General features: G+C 27.1%; 1 protein-coding gene across 1 annotated transcript; it reads right to left on the bottom strand.

Moving 5' to 3' along the window:
• Positions 1-3,843: 3,843 nt before the first annotated feature.
• LOC113377094 (alpha-tocopherol transfer protein-like) lies at positions 3,844-7,818 on the bottom strand. The gene is made up of 5 exons (XM_026617288.1): positions 7,674-7,818; positions 5,422-5,581; positions 4,514-4,769; positions 4,210-4,435; positions 3,844-3,920 (listed from the first exon to the last, which is right to left on the bottom strand). The coding sequence occupies exons 1-5, from the start codon at positions 7,816-7,818 to the stop codon at positions 3,844-3,846; spliced, it is 864 nt and encodes a 287-aa protein (XP_026473073.1).
• Between the last annotated feature and the right edge of the window lie 13,505 nt (positions 7,819-21,323).

The following is a 21,323-nucleotide window of genomic DNA, read 5'->3' as shown; positions in this document are numbered from 1 at the left end:
TAATGACTTCTTAACTCGGGCCTTGTACGACAGAAACCCAATTGTAGGCTAGTAGATATTGAACAATGAAGGAAGAATGAAATTACTGAACATTTTGGCTTCAATATCTATTGACTTATTTCAAAGGTACTCACCTGATATTAAAAATATATCCCCTATAATCCAATTAAATAGTACACCGCCAATTTCACCATCCTTGGTCAGAAAAGGTATCAAACGACCAATGTTTTGGAATCTATAAACATTATAAATGCGTTAAAATATTTCACAAAATCACCTTAGGTATTTATACAACCTATGGATTAAAACATACTCAAGATTTTGGCTTCAATATCTATTGGCTTATATCAGAGGTACCTGATAATAATACCTGTATCACCTGTATCCAATTAAATAGTACACCGCCAATTTCACCGTCCTTGGTCAGAAAAGGTAACAAACGATTAATGCATTAAAATGTTTTACAAAATCACCTTAAATACATATACAACCTCAAAATGACGATTCCAGAAGTTCCAGAACTCGTACTTTCATGTAGCAGCATTTTTCCTCCGTTACTTTTCTTTTGGTTTATTCGGATTTTTTTTAAGAATTTAGACTTTATAGAATTCGGGTACAAATATTAGATCAGTACCTTCATCAAATAAATTTCTTCGAAATTGTTTCATACTGTGGACATGCAGGCCTAACAGCATGGCTGACTGAATGTAGAAAAAATATTATAAAGTTTTATATTGTATAAATTTGGAATAATTATTAATTACAAAAATATCAAGCTTTTAAATATAATAAAGTATAGGAAAATAGCCTAAATTATCATATCAGATGCACTAACCAGACATAAAATTTTATTCATATGTGTTATTTAATGTTTACTATATGAAGGGGTTAGTCATAAATTACATCAATTGTAAGTGATCAGGATTATCATGGTAATTAATACATAATTTATGGATAATCTCCTGTAATATAGATGATTAGAAATTATATTAAAAATAAATTTGATATATAAACAGGTTGTTGAAATTTTACTAAATTTATTTTGCACCTGACGAGTATGCCACACACAATGCAAATTAGTCACTTTTTCAACTTTTATTAAATAATAGATACTATCAGTTTGAATTTATAAGAAATATACATTATAAAATACTAACAGAAACTTAGTAAAAATTCTATAACTGTTAGTTCTCGATCCAATATTGCATTTATTAATTATTATAAATCGATCTATTAATATATAAATTAGGGAAGAAACGATATATGTTTAACAAATGTCTTTTGTAAGGGTAATCTGAGGCAAAAGTTTCTCGAATATTCTATGGAAAAACTTTACTTTTAATCCTGGATAAAAATAAAAAGTAATCGATTTCAATTAGTATAATTCCGACAATCTCTAGCACAATTTAAACCTATTATATCTTGATAATATGCACCATTTACATAATTATTTAATTGAGTAAATTTTATAATTATAGATCTAATTACTATATAGATGTGTACTTTATGTGAAATTATGTATAATTTAAAATCTTACTTATCATGTAACAATTAAGCAAAAATACATGCAGTGTTTTAAGAACATGCAATATTAAAAAATATGAAAAAAATCTAATTCTACTTTTTCAAATCTTTCTTGGGGTACTTGGTTAAAAATTTAAATTTCACCAAAATAATTTTAAAATTTATTGTTATTAATTAACTTTTAACAAAACACTGCTGGTGTAATGTATTTCAGAGATAAACTGTTTCAATTGTTGTTATAATATGAATACTTATATATTAAGCAAAATTTTGGAATACTATTAAAATATTAAATGTTGATAACAAATTTGAAAAAATACTGCTTTTGAATTTAATAACATGCTGACACGATTGTATGGAGTATTACAATAAATAAATTAATAAATAAATAATATATATATATATATATATATATATATATATATAAATTAATATCCGCATTTTTTACCATATTGTTTTATGAAAACGATTTCCAAGAATACGACTTATAATTTTAATATTTAACGTTTCTCTCTTTAAAACAAACTTAATTTTGTTTGTTTTATAAAATAATATGGTGCATATTATTAATTTTGAATTTATGTATTTTTGGATAAACTTTAAGGAATGAAACAATTAGAATTTCCGAAAAGTTTTAAAATGAACAAAATATACAGCACGTGTGTTTAAATAATAAGGCATAATCTAATAATATCTTTCATTTTTTGTAATACTCAATACAATTTTTCAACTTTAACTCATTGTCATAAAATCTGAATGTTGTCAATAAAAATATAAATAAAAATTCTCATATCATGTGTAACTTCTTATGTATCTCGGGTCCATAAATAAATATAAATATTATATGAACAACACAAAAATGCTTATTTATTTATAAATATTATTATATCATTAACTTCCCGTAAGTTATAGTAATCGAAAATAATTTTTTTAAAAATGAATGAATGTGTGTGAGTGTGTGTGTAGTATATATGTGATTGTATGTATGTGCGGATACAAATTTTCGTCGACGATTTTGGAAGCACGGATCTTGATTTCAATGAATCAAGATAGGAAGACGAGCTGATTAGTTTTTATCTAAGGTAGGTCCAAACGTTTCGAAGATATGGAGCAAAAAGTGCAAAAAATAGCAATTCAGTTTTTGAGAGTATAGAGCGCTCGATTTGAAGATTTAAAAAACATTTTACTTGTATTTACGGATTGAAAAACTGACTAATTTTTAGAAAGGTAGGTACAAACGAAACGTCTCTAAAACAGCTACGCAGCGCGATCGATTTGAAAAAATTCAAAATTAAAAAAAATATTAATAATAATAGCACGGAAAGTTCCAGCAATTTGCCTTAAGCTACGATGCCATGCACCATATTGTTATATATTTTTTGCTAAACTCTGGAAAAAATAGCTATGTAATAAAAATAATATTTTTTTTGTATATTTTATTATAAAAACATTATAACATACCAGTGCATATAAAACAAAACATTTTGTCCAAAAACTATACGTTTCCAAGTGCATACAAAGTTTTGATAACAGCTAAAATAAAAATAAAAATAAAGCAAAAATTTAACAAAAAAAATAAAGCCCAATATTTTTTTAACGTATCTGTCATGGTTTCATTGCTTTTTTATGTTGTTTTTCTCTTTGAATAATATTTTATCGATAAATCAGCTAAATGAATAAATCAATAAATCTTTTCATATGTCAGTTACAATAAAAACTAAAAAAGTGAGGTAAGTTTACGTTTAATTTCTTTGTTTTTTTTTTTTAAAGTCACAGCAGTTCAAACTGTGCATTTTTTGAAAAGTAAAAACTTTGCTATGAGAAGAATTTCTCGATGATTTATTCTAAAAATATGTAAAAATATTAATATTTATAAATGAATTTCTAAAAATATTAGTCAAATTTGTTTTTACCATTTTACTAAAATGCACAGTTATTTTTGTTTATCACAGCCTTTTAGCTTTAAACTAAAGGATGTGTGTTTGTAAGAATAATATTTATAAGAACTACGTATTAGCAACAGATCGATAGATTTTCGACGATGAAATAAATATGCAACAATATGATGAAAAACTCCAAAACCTATATTTATTTTTATATTATGAAATTTGTTATTTTAATGAGAATTGATTGAATTCATGGTATTTTTGATACTTTTATTAATCCATCAGATCTATCACTAATCGAAAAACGAAACGATGAACGAAAAGTATCGCTTTTTATTATTAAAAACGTTTTAAATTTTTTAATCGATGACCAGCTTTCTGAAGCTGCCCTCGACGCCGAAGAGATCATCAGCAGTCTTTGGTGCTCCTGGTCTCAAAGCCTCATTGGCTTGGAGGCTTCCTGCTCCTTGAACCATGGTCCGTACTCGTTCATCTTTTGGCGCCAAGATTCTAATAAAATGATAAAAATATTGTTTATAAAAATATTGTTTATTCGTCTTTACACTACTGCGTATCACTTTATTGCAACTGCAGATACTTAAAAGCAAAAACCCTGAACCTATAGTACAAAACATTCGCCCAGTCCTAGCTATATTGTCTTGGGCAAATTTGTTGTATGGTAAAATTTCCTAAATAATTCAATTTAAACTTCATAAGAAGTTGAACAAGATCATACCTACCAAGCATGTCGAAGTAATTTAAAAATATTAAGAAATGTAAGGTATAATTATAAAATTACCATGGATATCCTTCAAAGATCCAGCTTTGCCGCCATATTCTTCAGGCAGCATTTCTTGTGGAATGAATTTGTACAAACTTTGCAGACCTTCTTCTCCATTTCCATGGAAGTGGATACGTTGACGAATTTTTTCCTTGAGGAAGGGTTTAACGAAATTGACAATGGTATCAACCAATGGAGATGTGTTGATGACATGGACTTCCTTCAGTTTTACTGGATAAGCTTCCTAAAATAGATATGTAATAAAGAAATTATGTGTTTCAATGCAAATCGAGTAATTAACAAAATCTTGTATCTAATTTACTTGTACGCAAACCAGGAACTTCTTGACTAATCCAGGTGTGAATTTGGCAAAGTGTCCAGGTGTGGCTACGCTGGCGTCCAAAACGTAGACATCACCAGCTACACCAGTCTGTTCCTCTTTAAGTCTGATATCTCCAATCATCAAAGCCAACTTCATGGCAGCGGATACGCTTGGGGTCATGACGTCTTTGTCCAAACCTCTCATCATTACTACTCTTCTTCCAGCTGGGGTCAGTCCTGGCAGTGGTGGCATGTTACTAGAAAAAAACAATGGATTTATTTTGAAACATATGTTAAGCAACATTCTCAAGGAGTTCCAAAAAAATCTAATCAATCATGGTCAGACCAATCATGATTCAATCAATGGTCAGACTAATCATCAGATCAATCATGGTCAGAAAATCTAATCTCAGGTTGACACGTCTCATGATACTTTGTGAGGTGGTAGGGTTGATGGTCAAGCAATATGAGATATTAAATGCTTATAAAAAGAGATTTAATTGAAGAGAATAACCAAAGTTTTAGAAAAATATATATCGAATGGGTCCAAAAATAAATAACGTTAAACAGATTTTTCTGAAATGGTGTGCATATTATTTCAGCCATCTTCAACATATGTTTTTTTTTAAACTCTGTACGAGTTAAATTTCTTCTCATTCCAATATAATTTATTTACATGAATTCATCTCCACGTGAAATTTATTGCAATAATGACGCATGCAAAAAGACATCATCCGTAAGACCTTGAAACCAACGTCTGAGATTTATTGGAATTAATCATATGCATTTTATCAATTTGCACTTTTTATGTATCAAGGTCCAGAAAACGGGAAATAAAACCTTCTAAGTTTTTGCAATTAAATTAATCGGTAAATTGATCCAATGTTAATATTGATAATTGAGACTCACACAACATCCATAACTTCTTTAAGTTCTGGTCTGTTGACGTCACGATCAGCAAAGAATTCTGGCACGGCATTTCTCATGGTGTAGTACATATCCAGTTTCCTCTTAACTTTCTCCAAACTGAATTTGCAACCACGTAAGAAGGTCTTGATGCGCTGATCATCTAAAAAATGTTGTAGAGAAAATTATCATCAGAAATATTCTAAATACATTCTAATGATCTCCAAAGATTTTATAGATATTTGAGTAAAAATAATTTAACAAAAAATAAATACAAATTGGAATACCAACATTGAAAATCGGACTGCATCAACACAATAATATTTCCAGTTCTTTTGTAAAAAATAAAAATATGTTTATGTCATTTTCAAGTTGTTTGTTGAAATGCCATAAATATAAAAATGCATTCTTGTGTGTGTTTTAGATAAATATGCAGTCCAAATAACAAATGGCAATCGTGTTTTACTATTTAAATGTAAAACAAAACGTTTCAAAAATTTCCTTTATGAATGTTAAATTATTCGATATTCGACAACAAATTTTATAGCCATAACGGCTTTTGGATTATAAAAAATGAAATAAAATGATCCAGATAAAATTATTTGAATTATTATAATTATATATAATTATATCATTTAATATTATATTCCAATAATTATCAATGCTATTATACATAATTAATAATATTTAAACATTGAAATAATCCGTTTATAGCGTTGATATTATGCATTTGCAATAAATATTAATATATGAAAATTAGGGTGGTCCTTAATATGGTTATTTTCGAATTTCCTTGCTCCCAAGGGCTCAAATGATTCCAAATTGATAAAAAACAATTTTCTGAAAGTTTTAGCTCTTAATATTATATTTTAGATAGAGCGTAATTCAATCAAAGGTTTATGTGGTAAAAGCATGAAAAAAAAAATTCAAAAATTTTGCAGAGCGTCGAATTTTCAATAAAAAATGACACGAATTTTCACGTTTAATTCATTTGTCGCTAAGTTATACCCAAAAAATTTTTTTTTTAATTTTCAATTTTTTTCCATGCTATTTCCATACGAAGTTTGATCGAATTGCGTACTATCTAAAAGTTATTATTAAGAGCTAAAACTTTCAGAGAATTAATTTTAATTAATTTGGAACCATTTGAGCACTTGGGAGTAAGGAAATTCGAAATAATGAAATATTTGGTATAAATATTATATTAATCATAGTCATAAGATATATAATAAAAGTTGTGCAATATAGTACGTTAAAAGTCAAAACTTTAAAATAAAAATTAAATATTATTGTTATATAGACGTAGATAAATGAAAAGTATCTTTTGGAAATCAATTTAAAAGATCGTATTACAGGCTTAATAGACATTGTATTGGTCTAGTACATACGTATCTTTCATCGTAAATTATATGTATTTTTAAAAATTTTATATGTCATTAATTTTTTTTGTAAATTAAAAATTACTCTCCCACGATATTCTCTATGAACTGTATCTTTTTACATACAGTTTCATCAACTTAATTCACAAAATATTATAAAATTATTTTGAGTAAATAACGTACGAGTTAGTACCTAGATCAAGTTAACAATTGTAAATTCACAAATTTAGTAAGATCTAGTCTTTATTAAAATATTTTATCAATTTAAAACTTAAACATATCCAACATGGAATCGATCACCAACGGGTGACCTTTCAACCTTTTTTCCCTTATTTAATAAACGATCAAATTAACTGAATGTTGTATAAGAACGACAGATTGTAATTCATAAATGTAAAAAAATAGAATAAAAAAAAATTAAAACTAAAAAAAAGATCGTGAGAAAATATTGAGTATATTAAGTTTATTGCCTTTATAAGGTAAACCACTGTGAAATAATAAATTTTAAGTCTATAAGATTTTGGATCTTGAATCGATGTGAATTTATATGTTAACTACCAAAGTAGTAAAAACGAAACGAAATAAAAGCGTACCAACGACTTTTATTCGTATTGTTTTCCTTTAATTTTTTTTAGGCGTTTTCATCAATTTCATTCACAAAATATTATAAAATTATTTTGAGTTAATAAAGTTAGTACCAGGATCAGGTTAATCGTTGTAAATTCAGAAATCCCAAGTCTCTAACAATAAGATCTTGTTTAAATACTAGGATCAATGCCAACTTGCACGTTATGTCACAAATTCACTTTAAAAATGAATATTTAATAGTTTCCTAATATCCAATATTAAATTGTTAGTAAATTATTGTTTTCTCACCCATATCCTTAGGCAAATGTGGTTGGAGCTTGAGCCATTCCTTGACGCTGGCCAAGTCCCTGTTGACTGCCTCCTCGTCATTGGGTTCGCGCAATTCTTCGCGGATCTTCACGCACATATCTCCGGCTGGTTGAACTAAAGTCATTCTGGAAAAGAAAAAAATATAGATATTAAATAATTATAAAAATAAACAATAACAAAAAATAGCCATAACTAATTATTTTTTTGTACATTTTCTTCAATTACAATCTGTCACACTTTGGACATTCAGTAATTGTTTTGACTTTTTATTATATGGATGGATGGCAACCCAGTAGTTGTCTAATTCAATTATGACTAATGAACTATCCTCGAAGTGTTTACTGACTAAAATTAAATTTGATAACTAAATTGAAAAGTTTTTAATAAAAAATGAAGTCATTGTGGATCGTTCTTAGACACCATTAAAGGTCGGATATATATATAAACTATGCTAGATATAGTTTTTTTTATAATATATGATTTTTTTCATTATATATGGTTTTTAATGTTGAAATTTTTCTATAATTTACAATATCAAGTAGTTTGTAAGTAATTGATCACAACATCTTATAGAACCCTTAAGTTCTGTCACTGCTCAAAAAAAAAAAAAAAAACAATACCATTCATTAAAAATAAATTGCAATGCATTATAATATACTATAATGATTGAATTAATATTAATTAGGTATGTGTGCAATCACTATTATGAAATTTTATATTTATTTATATTTTTGTAAAGTGTTTAATTAACAAAAATAAACTATGTGGTTCATTCGATGTTATTTGCAGTATTACTATCCAACTTATAAAAAAAAACTCGATTACTTTATAATAAAAAAAAATCACAAACGTGTTCGAAGATTTAACCCTTTCCACTCGGATGCCGCCGGCAAAATGCATATTAATCTCGGAAAGGGTTAAACATCTTAGATTTTTAAATTTCGATTTTTCTAATTAATTCACCAACTATCGCATAGACAAGGTTTTTTCAAGATAACAAGAAATCTCAAACAAGACATTAAAGACATTTAATTATGTACTGAATATGTATGTTAAAATGTATGAATATACCACCAATTTTTTGAAAAATCGACAATATTAAATATTTTAATATGAACCTTGTATATTGCATTTTATTATATGTTGATGACTTAAATAAATGACTAGAAAAATGAATAAATATTGATTAAACTTATCATTAGAGAATGTATTTATCACAGAAGAAACAAGTCAACATTTATTAGAAAAGAAAGAAAATCATTATATTCTATATGTTTGAATAAATTCAATAATCTTTGTAATAACTTTGTATTCTTAATAATTTTATATTCTTTGAACTAACTCAAATTTAAAACATTTTTCAAGATTAATTTACAGATTTTCTCTACATTTATTAGAGAAGAAACAAATTCATTATATTTTTGAATAAACTAAATATTCTTTGAAATAATTCTATATTCTTAATAATTTTAAATTATTTGAACTAATTCTAATTAAAAACATTTTTCAAGATTAATTTATAGTTTTTCCCTGATCGAAATAGTTTTATATAGCTTGTATAAAAAGATGAGAAAAATATTTAAACAATAATCGAAAAACGAAATCATTTTCGTATAAAAAATTTAAATTTACCATCACTCTAATGCATCTAACATAAATATTGCATTTTCAAAAAATTAAAAAAAAAATTAAAAAAATTATACAAACATATAATTTCAAACAAATTAATTTGTAAAAAATAATTGTACAGTAATTAATATTGTTTAGAGGAACAAGTTGAATAATAAATCTTGAAATTGGTGTCAATAGTTGATATAAAATTTAAATAAAATAATGAATTTAATTATAAAATATTAAAAGTAACAAGTTATTGAATCATAAGTATTAAATGACTAATTCCAAAATAATTCCTTGTGCTCCAACTAAGTATTTTTTATTATTTAGTTATTATTACTTGTTTAAATGTAATTATTGATAAGTAATACACTTTATAAAACTACCATCGAATAAAAATTTTGAATTAATTTTATTGTATTTAAATTAAGATTAGGGATCAAAATTATATTCCAATGGCTTATAGAATATAATTGTTCTGATTGCGATTCAATATATATTGAACAAAAATTATTAAGTAACGTAGGAATCTTGAAAATTACAAAAAGCAAAAAAAAATATTCGCTCATCATTTATCAGCAATTACTAAAATTTCATTTTATCATTCTATTTATAAATTTCTCTACATTAGGTATATATAATTAATACACTAAAAATAAATATTGAATTATTTAAAATTTCCAGCACAATTAATTTCAAGAAACTTTTGCTCCAGTGCGCGCGTTCTGTGAGTCACTCGTTCTTTAATAATAATTAATCATAAATAGGAAACATACCAGACTCGAAAATTTACACAAAAAACTTATGATTACATTTTTACGATGTTACAAATATCTATGTGAATCATTAAATGAAATAACGAGTACCGGAAAAAAATCGATTACAAAATTTGGCAATAACAAAATTAGTGTAAAAACCCGCGTAGTCGTTCGCGTGACTAATTCTATAGAAACTTATGATAGACGAATAGTCTATGATAATCATTATTGGCTTTCATTATGATTATTGAGTTTTTGTGTTTGCATTATTTTATTTTGCTTCTGTGAAATCGTGCTGGTCGGTAATCACAGCTATATATATGCTGAATGTAAGAGATACAATCAAAATTTTCTATTTAGCCAGTAATTGTAGAAGTCTTATATAAAAATATTGTAAAGAATAGAACATGATTTATAATTTACTCTGCAAGATGTAAAAAACGATGCTTTTGTAGGTTGAGAAATTTCAAGATGTCTACACACATTTTGTGCTATTAGGAAATGTTATTAATTTTTTTAAGTTTTGTTACATGTGTAAATTCACTAAAATTAGATGTTTTTGTTTCACATCTTGAAGAAATATCCATAAAAAATATACACTAAAAAGCATAAATATGTATTAAAATCTCTGATCGTTTTTTGACAAATTCAAAAATGTCATGATACGTGTCTTATTAACTTTCCGCAGGGTATGGAAATATTTATATATCTTTACGTTTCAGAGGTTTCTGAACATTTTGGCATACCTTAGAAATTATGGATGTATGTGTGTTTGTGTGTGTGTGCGTGTATGTGCATGTATGTGCGGATACAATTTTTCGTCGACGATTTCGAAAACAAAGATCAACCAATCTGAACGATTTAGAAAGCATTCGATTCCTATTAATAAGGACACGTGCTGATTAGTTTTTGACAAACGCAGATTCAGCCCTTCCGAAGATACGGGACAAAAAGTGCTAAAAATAGTAAATCAATTTTTGAGAGAACCAAGCATCCGATTTGAAAACGGATTATTTCAAAAATAATCCGAATTCAGAAAACGTTTTATTTGTTTAGACAAAATGAAGAACTGAGTTGATTTTTAAGAAGGCAGGTCTAGCGGTTTTGGAGATCTAAAGAAGAAGTGAAAAAAAAACGATGCTATTCGGAAGACAAAAATGATCATTAGACATATGCACATTCAATTATCACATATTTTATAGATATTTTAATAATAAGAACAAATTTTATTTACTTTTCTATGGATTCCGTACCAATGTTTATTAGTTATACTGCAACGCGGCGCTCACGCGCTTCGATGTTTTGTTTCTACGCAGCTAATGTTGAAAAAATTCAAAATTTCCAAAATATTTCGTATAAAAGTATAAAAAATCTATTTTTTCAAAAAGGTCAATTTTTTTCAGAATCCAACTTTGCGCTTATGGCCAACATGTGTTGCCACATCACTCCCCGTTCAGTATTTGGTCACCAATGTTGCAAAAGAATTTATCAAAAATAAATATATTATAAAAGTATAAATCTGTATTAAAATCTCTGATCGTTCTTGCAAATTCGAAAATACCATGACACGTTTCTTATTTTGTTTTTCCACCTAAAAGTCTAACACTGCGCTTATTGCCAACTTTTGTTACCACACATAAATAAATGAAAAAAAATAGTTATGTATTATTAAAAACATTTTTACGAGTTCTGTGAGTTTTTGCTATCGTAGATCCTAACCTAGTGTTTTTCTCGAGAGGGCAACCCAGCGGTCAACCACATATATATGTTGCAGCAAAACCCAAAGAGGCAAATTTCTATTGAAATTACATTTGAAATCAATAACCTCTCAAGTGATGAATTAATATCATTACGCTTGATATCAAGCTGGCCGAGGTTGGGTCGAACTCGGGACTATTTTGTGCTAGCTTTAAGATTTTTTTTTATATTTCTTATTTTTTTTATGTTTTAGACTTAAGATAAACGAGGTTGTCACTACTAATGTTTTGTTTTTTATTATTTCTCACAATAATAATCGGTCTTCATATAACAAAAACGCTCAGTAATTATTATGACTCATGTAGAAAGTTAGAACAAAAATAAAGGTTACCCAGTGGTAAACTTTTTTTGTCGATTGAAAGAGATATTCGTAAAATTATATGTTTTAGAAGTAACTGCAAAGTAACAATAAACCAATAAACTTTTATTTACGTATTACTATTAATTAAGTATGACTTTTGTCCAAGATATTTCTCATCTTATCAAAGATGCGTCATTTTCTCACAAATCTACCTCTTCTAGGTCAATTGGACCTGTTGTGTAAATATTTTTTGAAATTTCCCGTAAACAAAAACGCATATGATATAAAATAATCTGAATGTTTCACAAGCTAAATTTCTAATTTACAGACTTGAGCAAGAAGCAAAAGCCCACTTTTGTATAATAGTCATGGATGATGGACCTCGCGCGTGATTTTATTGTCCGTGGAGCTGGCTCTCTTCTGATAATAGGAGAGCTGGTGGTATTACATAGTTCAAACTAATAATACTTTTAAAAAAATCACATCAACATTTTTTTTTTTGACCATAAAAATCGCATCTTAAAACGGTCGATAATATGACAAAAATTATATAGCATATAAGTAGAATTACCAGTAAAAGTTTTGTATCCATGAGTGTTTAGGAAAAACGTCTTTAACTATTGACGTATAACATTATTTGAAATCTTATATTACTGATATGTTTAAATTGCATATACAATACGTCACTAACAACCATGATATCAATCAGTAGCGATATCAAGTTCCACTTTGGATATCTAAAATTGGATGGATGAAAGGTTCTGATTACTCTTAACACAAAAAAACAATTACAGTAACGGATAAAAAAGAAGTTAAAATATCACAATAAATATTTTTAAACAAAAATTCAACAACAACAAAGCTTTTTCACTGTTCTGGCTTTGACGTTCAAATCTCAAAAAATACCTCAAAGCCGAATGACAGGATTTTTCAAAAATTGTAGTGTAAATTTGATAATACGATATGTGTACCAATTGATAAATATTTAATTTAGCATTCAAATTATTATATAAATTGGCAATACTGGGCAAATATTTTTAAGTATGATAATTTATAAGATATTGATAAATGATTCTTAAAATAAGATCGTTTTAAACATGCTTTTATTAATAATTTGAAAAGAAAATATGTAGATATATAAACTATATGTAGAAATTACGTTATATTGTTTATTGTTTAATTAACTTTCAAATTTTATCCAAAATTCAAATAATTGTCCTTCACAGGGATGAATTGTTATCGCGGTTATAATTTTTTAAAAAGATTTTCTTCAAAGCAATATATTAATTACTAATAGGTTTCGAATGATTTACAAAATTAAGAAAGTTATTCTTTGCTTTTATATTTATTTGTATTTGTAAAAAATCCAATTTTAACGAGATTCAAAGTACACAATGGAATTACTTTAATTAACTAATTGATCATAAGGAATTGACCACAATAGAATTACTTCAATTAATTAATTGATAATTAGAATAATTTCATTCTATCCTTATAATATCTGGTTATGTCTAAAAAAACTAATATTATAAAAAATAAATAAAAATCAAATGGAAACACCATAATTCGAGAGTCAACTCTCGCGATCAAAGAAAAAATCAAGTTTAGAAAAAAAGAACTAAAAACGTATATTATTGACGACTTTGAATAAGAATAAGAAAGACCATTCAAATCTGAGGTACAGGACATAAAGACATACAATAAAGAAATGAAAAAATAGATTGTAGCAAATTGAAGTACAAACACAGAAAAAAAAAGAGTAAAAATTGATTTTCTCAAATGCAGATCCTGATAAAGCATCAATAGCAAAAAGCAAAAATTTTAAATTATTTTTTTAATAACATCGTTATCCTTTTAAAATTATTATTATTACTTTTTTCCTTTTAAAATTGATGTTAGATGCTCATTTATCCTCAAAATTAGTAATATAATTTTATAAAATGTCTTATATTTTATTATGTAAAGAAAGATAGTAATTAATAAAGAGAAGAGAAAAAATTACTTTATTTAATATACTGAAATAGAGCTTTGCAAACCTATATAAAAAATAATTATATTACTCCTAAACTTTGGAAGTTAATTGACATAATTATAAAATCACTCCACTAATTTTAAAAAATTCAGAAATAACTGTCGCTTAATAAATAAATATCATCCGCTTGTAAAAAGTGAAATTCATCTGTTCCACAACATATTTAAATCAGTAAATAATAATTTCATAAAAACTTATGAAATGTGAAATAAACATATTTCATCTTAAATTTCCTAACAGCTCTCCGTCTATATCAAATGTTCAAATTTCATAAAACGTATACGATCATTTCTCAACGCGACTCTGCAAATTTCATTTAGATGACTCATGGAGAATTATTACTATTTTACAACTACATGAAAGCACTTACTGATGCATTATGGTCAGGTAATGTCTATTAGAAAGTAATAATATTCTATATATCGTTGTATGGATGTATAGAAACGAATTTCGAATTTAGAGCAACACGTGCGAATTAGATTGGAATTCAGAATTGATTTAGGTGAAAATCCAAGATTTGAATTTATTTCCTACTTGTGCAAGATTGCTATTTGCAACAGTAGTTTTCAGGGGATATAAATGTTTATTGAAATATGCAGTGTTGATGACTTGTTTTAGAAGTTTCTGCCCAGTTTCATCAGACGCAAACAATTTAAAACAATTTAGGCAATTCGTAGGAACAATTTTCCATTCGATAACCAAAACTTGGATAACAAAACCCCACCCTACTTAGTATTTTTTAAAACATTATTTTGCTAAAGTATTGTATTTTATGATATTGCAGAATTCCTTCAATAATTATACCTTAAATTCTGAACCAACTATCTTTCAATGTTACTAGAATCACTTCACAAAATCACATATTTTTCAAGTATTTTATTCTTAAGCCCAAATGGTCTTAATAATAATTTCCTCATAATACGCCACTTTTCTCCTTGCACTTTCATGTTGTCCCTATCCCGCATAATACGAATTCACGTTTAAGACGTGTTTTTGTCTGGTCTTTTGGAAAATTGTCTTAATTGTCGAGGTTTTACATACAGTAACTGTATAATATTTTTAAGCAATTTTGAAGTAATTGTATTTTTAAGTAGTTTTGAAATTAATCTTTTGGCTCTATGATACTACTTGCACTTTCATGTTGTCCCTATCCCGCATAATACGAATTTTCGTTTTAGACGTGTTATTGGTCTGGTTGTTTGGAAAATTATCTTAATTGTCTAAGTACTACAGTGATTGTATTTTTTGGTAGTTTTGAAATTAATCTTTAGGCTTTATGATTAAATAAAATAAAGTTTCTCACCACATCGGTTTAGCTCTTGAAAAACTACGTTTTGCTATTTTCTTCAGGAATTTTTAATTATTTCTATTTTTGTTGGTTTATTATTTATTTTCATTTTTATAAGTAGAAGTTGTCAAAAATTTTAAATTGTTTCAATAGTTTTTTTTTCTGGAAATTAATGGGGTTTTTTAACCAAGAGCCAAAAAGCAAATCCATGCTCCAAGTTTTTTTGCTGATGTACTAGTTATTTTCTGAGAGCAGTTGCATCTTTATTTGAGCAAAATATTAATCAATATATATATATATATATATATATATATATATATATATTATATATATATACATATATATTTCTATTTATGTGCGTGTGATTATAAAATTATATACGCGTTCGCGTGCGCAAAAACTACATAATGATGAAATTTCAATATTACAAGAAATCTACGAGTGATTAATAATATAAAATAAGATATGAAATTTCAAATAAGATATGAAATTTCTTCATGACTCACTCAATTCAGTGCAATGCACTGACATAGTTTTCAGAGAAATATCTCAGACGAAATTTAATTCATATAATTTCATTCGGTCTGACATAGTTCAGTTGAATATGAATTGTAAATATTAATAATAAACTGTATAAAAAATTATCACTGTAATTACTGTCTAAAATATTTATCTGAAACCAGTCAAATTTTTGCTATCGCGGGTTCGATCCCTACCTCGGCCAGCTTGGTATCAAGCAGTATGATATCAAATATCCATTTAACGTTATAGACCTAAATTATAAAGGACAATTCTCGGATTAAATAAAAATGTTATGGTAATGCTGTGTTACAAATCTATCTTCGTATGAGTTGGTTGTAACCAACTGCCAAAAACCTAACTTCACGTATGCGTTATCAATAAGACATCAGAAAGTAGCACTTATGATAAAATTGTTAGGTAGGTTAGGTTTTATGTGTAAAATGCTTGATTGCACAGCAAATACATAGTTTTTTGACTGTTTGTGAGAGCCAACTCATACGAAGATGGACCCGTAACATAGCATTACCAGAAAAAAATTATTCTACTCAAGAATTGGCACCATAATCTCAAGTCAAATTCGCCTTTCGTGGATAATGCTGCAACACTATTAGATATACCTATCTAATATTTATTTTTTTATTCATTAGACGCCAATCGGCTATATACAGTTAATTATAATTAATTAATAATATATAGTTTAAAAAAGAAGTTTAGTTGACCATTGGGTTGCCCTCTCGAGAAAAATACTAGTTAGTATGCACGAAAACAAACAAAGCTCATAAACCAAGTAGTTCTAAACGTTATTAAAAAAATATTTTTTACATAATCTCTTTATTACTAAAACGGTTAACAAATTTAATGTACGAGTATTTATTTTCATTTTTCGCAATATTTATTCGTATTACAAATTAATTATCTCGCAAAATATATTGTTTTAGCCAAGTAGGTCACGCATTAAGTTCAGGTTAAATAAGACGACGAGGCAAGAGAAAAAAATGATAATTCTGCGTTCTTTTTGAGCCATGGGCACTTTCACTATCTGGTTTCGGTAATACGGGATCGGTTACTTCATTCCATCGTCAAATATAAATAAATGACATTGAGAAACCACAAATTATCATTTCAACAAATATTACATTAACTTCAGTGGGTACAATTTTATTCTACTTAGGAATACACGTTAAATAAATGACATATCACAATTTCATTGCGGTTCATACCCGGACGTCCAATCACTGGGTTGGCATTGGATATACATTCTTTAAGTACGACCAAAAATTTGCTAATGTTCAGGATGCAATAGGTGCAGATTAAAAAAAAAGTTCTTTCTCGTTGTGGTTTACGCCATAACTATTAGACGTACATATCTAATATATATAATTAATAAAAATAAGAGTGGTGAACCACTGGGTTGCCCTCTTGAGAACAAGATTAAGATGTGCGTCAGAATAACAGCCTATAGAACACGTCATTTTGATTGCTGTTCCAATAGATATCCAAAAAACATATTCGTTAATTATATATTTTATTTATTATTTATATATATATATTATTATATATTATAATATATTATTATAATATATATTATGATATATTTTTATTATTATATTATATTTTCCCCTCGTATCGAGTCATTCTGAATCGTTTGGCACAAATGTAGGAAAACGTATGTAAGTGCGTTCATGTAAAAATTGGCTTTTTGTATTTTTTTTCTCAAATCTTTGATCAAATTAATAATGAAATAACAATAATTCACGTTGGTTAGTTTTGCAATATGATCGTTTAAGACGATCTTTTGAACTAATTGAAATTTATTTTTTATCGCTATGTCAATTCAAAATGGGCGAAATTCAATCATTTCCATAATACTTGCAGAAGAAAAAAAAGCCACATAAATGTTTAAAGTTGCTTGAAAATGTAAGTTTTTAACTTCCTAAAGGAGGATACCCAAAGACAATATTCTCTAAGTTTTGTTGTTGCATCTCAAGTCATTTTGAATCGTTTGACACAGAAATTGTAAAAGAATTCGCATATGATGGAACTGATAATAGAATAATAATGATTCACGTTTTGCATGATGATCGATTATGCCAATATCTATCGATTTGGTAATTTCAAAACTTCAACTATTTTTCTGATTTCAATTACTTCTGGCTCAAGACAAAATGTCTCTTACATCTCGTTACAAACAATTCATGATGTAAGTCCCTTACCACTTTCTACAATATATTTGAAAGGAGTGATTAAACCCATGGTTAATGTCATCAGCTTACAAAACAATCTTAATTACTATATCCATTAACAAAACCAAATTTTGTTCGCCAATTCACTTCGTTTAACTCAAATTCAATGCTTGTAAAATATAATAACAATATACCGGAATGAATATATGAATGTATGTTTGTATGAATACAAAATTAATGTATTAGTATAAGCAAAGTAACGTTAACTGTTGCACCATACCAAAAGCGATGTTTCAGGCACTTTCCCTTTTGTGACGAAATCATTTCAAATCAGTTATTATTTAGTCGTTTGTATATTTGTAAAATAATAATGGAGTAAAATTATAATAGAATTTTTAATAATCATATGACTGCACAACTTGATTTAATTCATGAAAATTTAGAAGGCTCATTACTGGGCAAACTTTCAAAAGTTTAAACCGATAATTTAACATATATCATCAAAATTATTAAATGCCTTTTTGTAAAGGCTTTTGTAAAAGTATATTAGATATGTATATCCAATAGGCGTGTATGTTTTGCAGCAATGCCTACAAAAGACGATTTTCACTTGGGATCTATAACCTCAAGTAAAATTTTGATATCATACTGCTCGATATCAAGCTAGCCGAGGTTGATATAGAATATCAGAAAATCAATGGCTTTACTCAAATCTCGTTAAAACGATTATCCAGAGATTGGACAAAAAATACATCTTACGCAGGAAAGCGTATTTTAGGAATAGGGACAATACGTCAAGTGCAGAAACCGGTAAAAACTGGCACAATACGCGGGAAATCGTATTAAGCGTGATTGTATATACACATTTTTATTACAGTATGTTTATATTTTTATAACAATAGTTTGCTTGTCAGCAAATCATTTATTGAATGTTTATATAAATATTGAAGTATAAACGCGTTCATGAAATTGAAATGAAACAATAAGTGTGAAAATTATGCAATGTTTACACTTGAACTTAAACCTTGAAAACACGAATCTAAAAAATAATGACCTTGCAGAAAGAATATATATATATATATATATATATATATATATACAGGGCCGGTCCTGGGGTCCTTAGCGCCCGCATGCAACTTTTTTTCTAGCGCCCCCCCCCCATTAATTTTCACCGTTTTAACAGTTTATATAAATGTTTACATATTTTCAAAAAATTAATTTTTAATTATTCTGGATTTAGTACACAAAAAATTAGATATATTCTTAAAGGGTATAAAATATATTGATTTTAAATTTATTTATTATTATCGATATCAATAAATAAAACAATCCCTGTCATAATTTCACATTTTAGTAATATTCAATATGTAGTAAATTGGTTAAGGATGTAAGTTCGACTACCATAGCAAAAGAATTAATATTTTTGTTAGATTAAAGTTATAGAATTTATAGAATAAAGTTATAGAAGTTATAGAATTTTTAAATGCATTTCAAAAATAGTATTTATTGTTTTTATATATATTATCTTGATATCAAAATAATAAATACTATTTCTGAAATGCATTTCTTAAATTCTATAACTTTATTTTAACAAAAATATTAAATGAAATAAATAAATTAGTTTTTAATTATTCTGGATTTAGTTCACAAAAAATTAGATATAATCTAAAAGCATATAAAATATATTGATTTTAAATTTATTAAGAAAATCGAGGCGATTCGGGGGTTGATTATAATCAAGTATTTGAAATTTTTAATATTAATATTTAAAAAAAACTAGCATTTAATTTTCAAACATAACACTCGTATTTCATGTTGGATTTTTTAAGTTTTAATTTAATTTTTCATCATTTACAATATCCAAAGTTACGTCGTAAACTTTTCCTTATTGATATCGTAAGAGCCGTCATATTCAGAGTATGAGCTTGTTTTAAAGTTAAATTTTTAACGTATTTTAGAAGAATTGTTCAAAAATCTGTAAAATATGCAAAGAAATTACACATTTCGTGAACAATATTGAAAAAAACTTATTATATTTGATATGTATTATTTCTGTATAGTTAATAATTATTAAATTTAGAGTATGGACACCACTAGGTATATAAAACAAGCCTTAAGATTTTCGTTCCAAAGCAAATTTTGCTTCCATTTTTCATATTTGTTCCACGCATGTCTTCAACATTCAAAGTTCAACAGATGCGAAACATTTGCAACAAAAGCAAAAGTTACAATGCAATTTCTCGGAATAAACAAGTTATTTTCTAAGCACTGACTCCCCATTTTTTATAATTTGTTTATATTTTTTAACAAGTTCCGATTCAACTAAATCAGCTCTCAATTTTTCGTCAATAATGCCCAACAATTAATTTAATCTTTCCCAGGTTTGCGCTTATGGGATTGAACACTAGGTAATTACTTTTTCAATTCCACGGTAACTTTAAACAAAGAAAAAATTGAATAAGTAGATTAAGCAATAGACAGAGCTGTTATTTTCTAATTTGCAGAATTATTAATCGGTTAATTGTTTCTACTGATATCACATTGAAAAATAAATATGCTTTTTGTGTCCGTATCAGTAGTTAAGTTAAATTATTTTTTATAATTTATTAAGTATTCTAGATTTTAAATAAATAATTCTAGATTTTATATAAAAAAATATATTATATTATAAATTTAATTTCCGAAACTCGTTTCGGCGCCCTCTAAGGCTTGCGCCCGCATTTTTTGCATGCATCGCATGCAAGGCAGGACCGGCCCTGTATATATATATATATATATATATATATATATATATATATATATGAGTGAGTTCTTGAGGGCGATACATCAAACAAAGAAAAAGCCAAAGATTTATAAAATAATCTTTATTTCCAAACGTTTCGACATTCAATTTAATGTCATCATCAGTGGATCTCTGTTTTAGTGCTGACTTGAAATATTGTTTGTGCCTTATGAGAAAGCTGAGCCCAGCAAGAACTTAGAGTTCCAAGCCTCTGTTTAAATGAAAGTGCTAATTCGGGCTCCTCAGCTTCTATGTCTCCTAATGAAACATTTATGTCAACAATGTTTTTATCAAATTCTTTTTCTAATATATCTAACCACCGAAACGCCAAACCCACGCCGGACATTTTTACTTTATACCCCAACCCATATAGATGGGGTTTGTTTAAGCC

The sequence above is a fragment of the Ctenocephalides felis genome, unplaced genomic scaffold (genome assembly GCF_003426905.1).
Source record: "Ctenocephalides felis isolate EL2017-DRISC unplaced genomic scaffold, ASM342690v1 CF-g0.4_SCAFFOLD_01886, whole genome shotgun sequence".
Taxonomy (NCBI): domain Eukaryota; kingdom Metazoa; phylum Arthropoda; class Insecta; order Siphonaptera; family Pulicidae; genus Ctenocephalides; species Ctenocephalides felis.
The sequence above is the reverse complement of the archived record's forward strand: the minus strand, read 5'-3'. Positions and strand labels throughout refer to the sequence as shown.